Source organism: Protopterus annectens, chromosome 2.part0 (assembly GCF_019279795.1).
Source record: "Protopterus annectens isolate FY-2018-M chromosome 2.part0, PAN1.0, whole genome shotgun sequence".
NCBI classification, from domain to species: Eukaryota; Metazoa; Chordata; order Ceratodontiformes; family Protopteridae; genus Protopterus; species Protopterus annectens.
In genome coordinates, this window is record NC_056728.1 from 37001376 (window position 1) to 37008922 (window position 7547).

At 40.1% G+C, this 7547-nt stretch overlaps 1 protein-coding gene across 1 annotated transcript in view; it reads right to left on the reverse strand.

Moving 5' to 3' along the window:
- UNC80 (unc-80 homolog, NALCN channel complex subunit) overlaps window positions 1–1231 on the reverse strand; it is a 5631640-nt gene extending 5630409 nt beyond the window's left edge. The window contains exon 1 of the mRNA XM_044060513.1: window positions 827–1231. Coding sequence (XP_043916448.1) covers window positions 827–918 — 92 coding nt within the window. The 5' untranslated portion in view covers window positions 919–1231. The remainder of the gene's footprint in view (window positions 1–826) is intronic.
- Between the last annotated feature and the right edge of the window lie 6316 nt (window positions 1232–7547).

A 7547-nucleotide genomic window follows, 5' to 3' on the forward strand; every position in this document is an offset into this window, starting at 1 on the left:
TATGGGTCACCTTTGACAGTGGTGGCCATTTATGCCATCTGTTTATGAGGCAATAAGTTGGCTATCTATAGTCTGCTTTGGAGAAAATGGTCATCCTTTTTAGGGGGGGGGGGGGGGGGGGGCAGGTATGACCGTTACTTCAAACGACTGATTTATGATCAGACCTTACCAGGGGGGGCAGCCTACAGAGGGCAGTGCAGAGACCCAGTATATTACTGGATATTGGATATACGTAGATATATATCAAGCTTACTAATCTTAATGTAAAAAGCTGGTTATTGTAGGTAACCTTCTGTAAAGCAAGTCAATTTCACACTTCCGTTATCTTTCTGGAGCTAGCTACTTACTGGTACATGTACAAACGCTTTAACATTTGTCAAAAATGGATAGTAGAAATACCTCGTCTAAGAACCGTGAAAATGCACAATTTTAGATAGAGCAGACTGACTATCTGCCAATACTAACGAGCACGACGTTACTCAGACACGTCAGTGTGGCGCGGCTGATAATTTATCCGCTTGTTCTCATTTTTGCCAAAAAAACAAAATTAAACAGTTGAAAGCGCAGCATGGCATTTTAAAATGGACTCCAAAGTATACCCACAAAACATATTATTTGCATGCGACTGTGTGTATGTGTACCTGTGCCGTCCTCTACATGTATGTGTATATATATATATATATATATATATATATATATATATATGTGTGTGTGTGTGTGTGTGCAATATTTTATAATTAACATGTGTACACCTGTGTGTTTAATCAACGCAGTGTCTACATTTGCATACTTCTTTGAAATGATTTACTGCCCCTATTTGTTTTACCTGGTCTGGCGCCACAGAAAGGTTTGGATCGGAAACGGAATACCTCTGCCGGCTTGTTGGTCCAACTCCTCAGAATTTTTTCGTTTCACCATAATGACAGAGGATGTCCTCGCGCAATTGTGGACCTTGTGTGACTCGCGGCTCTTCTATTTATTTGCGGTGAAAATGGCTACGGAGACGTCGAATGATTCTCGACACTTCTGTTTTTGCTCATATATGACATGTCAAGATAAGAAAAGGTGAACAGTTACCACCTTTTATTTGGTGATGCAGATGGTTTTCCAGAATTCATTATCGTTCGGGTAAAGGAAACAATCCATCGGCTTATTAGTGGAGAGCGACAGATCCTTAGCACCTCCCAGCCCTACAGCTAACCCTTTCATAGCCAAGATCTGGACCTTCAAATGTTTAAGACACGGCTATGGCTTTCGTATTCACAGCATTTCCACTCAAACTGAAACTAGGTGGGTTTAAAGAAACAACTAACTTTCCAGGTGTCTCTTTCTGTGAGCTGTTATCAGGAAAAATGAATTAATGCAAACGTTTCGCTCTTTATAACAATTGGTTATATTAGTTACGTTTTTTCCCCCTAAGGAATGAATTTGTCGGCATTAATGAAATTATATTCTTGCTAGGGTTACCACCTGTCCCACTTTGCGAGGGACAGTCCCTCGTTGGGCAGTTGTGTCCTGAGAAAAAAATTTAAAAATGGCAAATGTCCTGAGATTTGAGGACAAAATTATTTCCTATATTTTATGTAATGGTTGCATAAAACAGTTATTCTGTATCTAAAATACCTAAATGTTATAAGAAACAGAATAAGCAACTAAAATGCTACAAGAATAAGCTTTTATTTAGACAAAAAAATTAAGTTCTAACCTTTGTACTGACCGTGGGTATGTGTCGGCAGTAAAATCTGATGTTTGTACCAAAAATGTCCCACTTTGGTCATTTGAAAAGGGGGCAAACCTATATTCTGCAGGGTTACAGTGGTTATTGTTTAACACCCCCCCCCCCAAAAAAAAAAAAAAAAAAAAAAAAACGTCTGTATCTGCCATAAATCCATTTCAACATTTTTTGTTTCAAAGTTTTATCTTGATTAGCAAAAGAAGAACTGGATGTGCAAAGTTTCAGACTGACCATATTTTATAAGAAAAAATGATTGGATTCCTCATTGTTTTCAATGACAGTGCACCTTTTTTCTTGGTCATTTTTGCCCTAATTTCCCACCAATTGTAAGCTCTGTCTTATTCAGACTGTCACCCATTTTTTTCTCGTCTTTATACTAGCTGTGAAGAATGGGGGAAGATGGGCGAAGGCTGCCAGCCTAGTCAAATGGAATCTGATGCATAGTTCTATCATTTATGAATATAAATGTAAAATACAGGCTTGTGCGGTGGTGGTGCTGCGGTAGCGTTGTCGCCTCACAATTAGACGTTGCCCGTTCGATTCTCAGAGCGTCTTCTGTGTGGCGACATGCGTGAATGGGCATTCCTTCGTTGAAGGTTGTGCGTTAGGCCCGGCAAGCCAGCACGTAAAACTCTGCTGCCAATCATTAGCGGACCGGAGTTCCGCTGTGGCGACCCCTAACCGGGAAAAGCCGAAAGACGCAAACAAACAGGCTTGTGTTCTTAAAGGAAAAAAACACTGTAAAATGTGAACGTCAAGACTGCAGCAACATTGCCATCTGCTGTAAGGAAAACTAAGCCAAGCATTTCACATCTGTTCTTTTGAAGGTAAAAGTATGTCTTGTATACCCTTTTGATCTAAATAGTGGTGCTGAAGTGGCTGGCTGAACACATTATTGCTAGAGTGTACATGTGAAATGTCTTTTATTGTTGTAGTTTCCTGAGCGGGTGTTAGATTGCTAAATAATGCCATTTATTGGCCTGGGAACTGCAGACTAAGTGTCAAAATGATGTCATGTGTATACTGGGAAAACATAAGTGTCAAAATGATGTAATTTGGGAGGGCCTAGCAGAGCTGTTTGTTAGTGAGTTTAAAAACTATTGTTCAGTGAGAGACTGTGAGCATTTTGATCTTGATATCCAACTTATCAGCACTCTGCCTGTTGTCTTATGTAAGTACTGTCTTAGAAGTATGTTTTCTTGCAGTAATAGCTAGGAACTTAGAAGAAAGTTAGACAAGTGTTTTTCTGTTATATCAGAACTTTCCTACTGTATTGTTTTACGTTTCTGTGTGATCATTTGAACTCTTAGATATCACTATGGTGTAGTAGTATTGTCTTGTGTTTTAATTATTTATTAAATATTTTAAAAACCTTTACCTGTGGCTGGTTTGTGTAGAGATAAGTAAGCTCTAGAGTACATTGCATATTTATAGTGTATTGTAATAAGCCACTCTAATAAGCCTTAGACTAGTCACATTCGCCTTCTGTGTGGAGTCTGCATGTCCTCCCCGCGGTCGAGTGGCGTTTGAAATACATGCGTGAATGGGTGTGCCTTCGCTGAAGGTTGGGTGCCGGGCTGGCACCTCAGCATCATAAAAATCGACTGCCAATCATTAGCGTACTGGAGTTTCGCTGTGACGACCCCTAACAGGGAAAAGTCGAAAGAAAAACAACAACAACCAATTGGATAATAATATTGCACAGTAATAATTGGGCACCTTTTTAAGGGTCTTTGGGTAGCTGATAATTATTAGCTGGTGGTGGTAGAAATTACTACCGTATAGTCTGAGTAAAGGGGCATAGCTGGAGAATCTGTGTCAGCCTTTCCCAGGAGTGTCTGTGACATTGTATAAATACTTATCTCAAAGTGTGTGTGGTGTGTCAGCTACCTGGGCAGGGACACAAAGCACTGGTGGGACAGAGAGGGTAATGGAGGTTAGCTTGCCAGCTAGGCTGAGATCTGGACCCTATAGCTGTGCCAGTGGGGAGTCTTATTGGGGACCTGGGAAGCAAGGGAACAACCAGCCCCAGACTGACTGTGATCTCTGTGTGCACTTAAGGGAAATTGTACTTTACTGTGTGTATTTGTTATCCTTTCCTCTTATATGAGATGCCTTCCCTGGTGTTAGTGGTGAGGATTGAGGCTCCTTGATTGCTGGACCAGGGCACAGTTGCCACACTAGCCACTTGCAGCCCACAGAGGAATCCCCATTCCCTGCTGGAAACTAGCCTTATAGTGCTTTACTTTTATACTGCTTCCAGTTTTGGGCAAGAAGTGACTGAAGGAGAAACCATAATCCAAATAGCCATGGAGAATGGATCACTCAACCTGGCCTACATGCCGAATCCTGCACCAGACCCGCATCTGTGAGCTTCCAAAGTGTTGTTCAGCAGCACAAGTAAGTCATCATCATCATCTTCTTTTGGCTGTTCCCGTTAGGGGTCGCCACAGCGGATCATCTGTTTCCATTTCTTCCTGTCCTCTGCATCATGCTCTTTCACACCAACGGCCTGCATGTCCTCTCTCACCACATCCATAAACCTCATCTTAGGCCTTCCTCTTTTCCTCTTACCTGGCAGCTCCATCCTTAGCATCCTTTTCCCAATATACCCAGCATCCCTCCTCAGCACATGTCCAAACCAACGCAATCTCACCTCTCTTGCTTTGTCTCCAAACTGTCCAACCTGAGCTGACCCTCTAATATACTGATTCCTAATCCTGTCCGTCCTAGTCACACCCAGTGCAAATCTTAACATCTTTAACTCTGCCACATCCAGCTCTGACTCCTGCCTTTTCGACAATGCTACCGTCTCCAACCCATATAACATAACTGGTCTCACTACCCTCTTATAGACCTTCCCTTTCACTCTTATTGGTACCCGTCTGTCACAAATCACTCCTGACACACTTCTCCACCCATTCCACCCTGCCTGTACTCTCTTCTTCACCTCTCTTCCACACTCACCATTACTCTGAACTGTTGATCCCAAGTACTTAAACTCATCCACCTTTACCAACTCTACTTCCTGCATCCTTACCATTCCTCTACCCTCCCTCTCATTTACACACATATATTCTGTTTTAGCCCTACTGACTTTCATTCCCCTCCTCTCTAAAGCATATCTCCACCTCTCCAGGGTCTCCTCAACCTGGTCCCTACTCTCACTATATATCACAATGTCATCTGCAAACATCATAGTCCACGGGGCCTCCTGTTTAATCTCATCTGTCAACCTGTCCATCATCACTGCAAATAAAATGAACCGAATAAACCCAAAATGATAAACCACAAAGTGTAATCGAAAAATACCATGGGGACCTTGCTCCAGCCAATAATTGCGTAAACCAAAACCAATGTCCTTAACGCAATTTTATTAGAAGTAGACAGCGTTTTCGCCACAGCCTCTGCCGTAGCTTCTTCAGAGGATATATTTAAAAAAATATAAAATGCAACCTCTTTTTTATATGTTGACAATAAAGTAAAATACAGGAAATGATGTCAGCGCTACACCAGCAAGAACGCGAGACCAAAACCACACAAGTACGTAACTGTCTAAAGTAACAATTCACAATAGATATAAAGTAATCCTAGACACCAGTGTGATCAGTCCTGACCCACAAGTGGAAAGCTTGTGGTCGACATCAAATATAAAAGTAAAATATAAATAACTAATCTCATACGAAAAGTGCATGCTTAATATCTCAATAAAGAGACATGCACTTGTTATTAAAACCTCATATTTAGGTATTAAAAGTAATGACAAATAATATCTTAAAAATGATGACTTATAAAACACATTTACAAGTTCTATTTCAGCAAAATTATAAAAATGCTTTATAATTGTTGCTAAAATCAAAAACATAAACATAAATGTCAAGTTAATACAAAACTGTTAAAAAATCTTCAGAAGTATAATAAATATGGGTCACAGATGCACCGGTTTATGTAGACCATTTGTTAAATATTTTTATAAATATGGCCTAAACAAACTGAAAAAACCTACCCATAAAATTCATCCCAAGTAGGGCAATATTTCGGCTGTATTAAAGTTAAGGAGTTATTTCAGATGAGGTTTAAAGTAAATTAAACACACTTTTAGACAGCTACTTGGGATGAATTTTATGGGTAGGTTTTTTCAGTTTGTTTAGGCCATATTTATAAAAATATTTAACAAATGGTCTACATAAACTGGTGCATCTGTGACCCATATTTATTATACTTCTGAAGATTTTTTAACAGTTTTGTATTAACTTGCCATTTATGTTTATGTTTTTGATTTTAGCAACAATTATAAAGCATTTTTATAATTTTGCTGAAATAGGACTTGTAAATGTGTTTTATAAGTCATCATTTTTTAAGATATTATTTGTCATCACTTTTAATACCTAAATATGAGGTTTTAATAACAAGTGCATGTCTCTTTATTGAGATATTAAGCATGCACTTTTCGTATGAGATTAGTTATTTATATTTTACTTTTATATTTGATGTCGACCACAAGCTTTCCACTTGTGGGTCAGGACTGATCACACTGGTGTCTAGGATTACTTTATATCTATTGTGAATTGTTACTTTAGACAGTTACGTACGTGTGTGTTTTTGGTCTCGCGTTCTTGCTGGTGTAGCGCTGACATCATTTCCTGTATTTTACTTTATTGTCAACATATAAAAAAGAGGTTGCATTTTATATTTTTTTTAAATATATCCTCTGAAGAAGCTACGGCAGAGGCTTTGGCGAAAACACTGTCTACTTCTAATAAAATTGCGTTAAGGACATTGGTTTTGGTTTACACAATTATTGGCTGGAGCAAGGTCCCCGTGGTATTTTTCGACCACTGCAAATAAGAAAGGACTCAGAGCTGATCCTTGATGTAATCCCACCTCCACCTTAAACGTATCTGTCACTCCCACCACAGTCCTCACCAATGTCACACTACCCTTGTACATATCCTGTACCACTCTTACATACTTCTCTGCTACTCCGGACTTCCTCATACAATACCACAACTCCTCTCTAGGCACCCTGTCATATGCTTTCTCTAAGTCCACAAAGACACAATGCAACTCCTTCTGACCTTCTCTGTATTTCTCCAACAACACTCTCAGAGCAAATATTGCATCTGTAGTGCTCTTTCCTGGCATGAAACCATACTGGTGATCACTAATCATCACCTCCCTTCTTAACCTAACTTCCACTACTCTTTCCCATAACTTCAAGCTGTGACTGATCAATTTTATCCCTCTGTAGTTACTGCAGCTCTGCACATCACCCTTATTCTTAAAGATAGGTACCAAAACACTTTTTCTCCACTCCTCAGGCATCCTCTGACTTTCCAAAATTTCATTAAGCAATCTGGTTAAAAATGCCACTGCCATTTCTCCTAAGCACCTCCATGCTTCCACTGGTATGTCATCTGGGCCAACAGCCTTTCCATTCTTCATCCTCTTCATAGCTGTCCTTACGTCCTCCTTGCTAATCTGCTTCACTTCCTAATTCACTATCCCCACATCATCCAACCTTCTCTCTCTCTCATTCTCTTCATTCATCAGCCCTTCAAAGTACTCTTTCCATCTACTCAACACACTCTCCTGACTTGTGAGTACGTTTCCCTCACTGTCCTTTATCACCCTTACCTGCTGCACATCTTTCCCAGCTCTGTCCCTCTGTCTAGCCAATCAGTACAGGTCCTTTTCTCCCTCTTTAGTGTCCAATCTCTCATACAACTCTCTATATGCCTTATCCTTAGCCTTCGCCACCTCTCTCTTTGCCATGCGCCTAATCTCCTTATACTCATGTCTACTTTCTTCA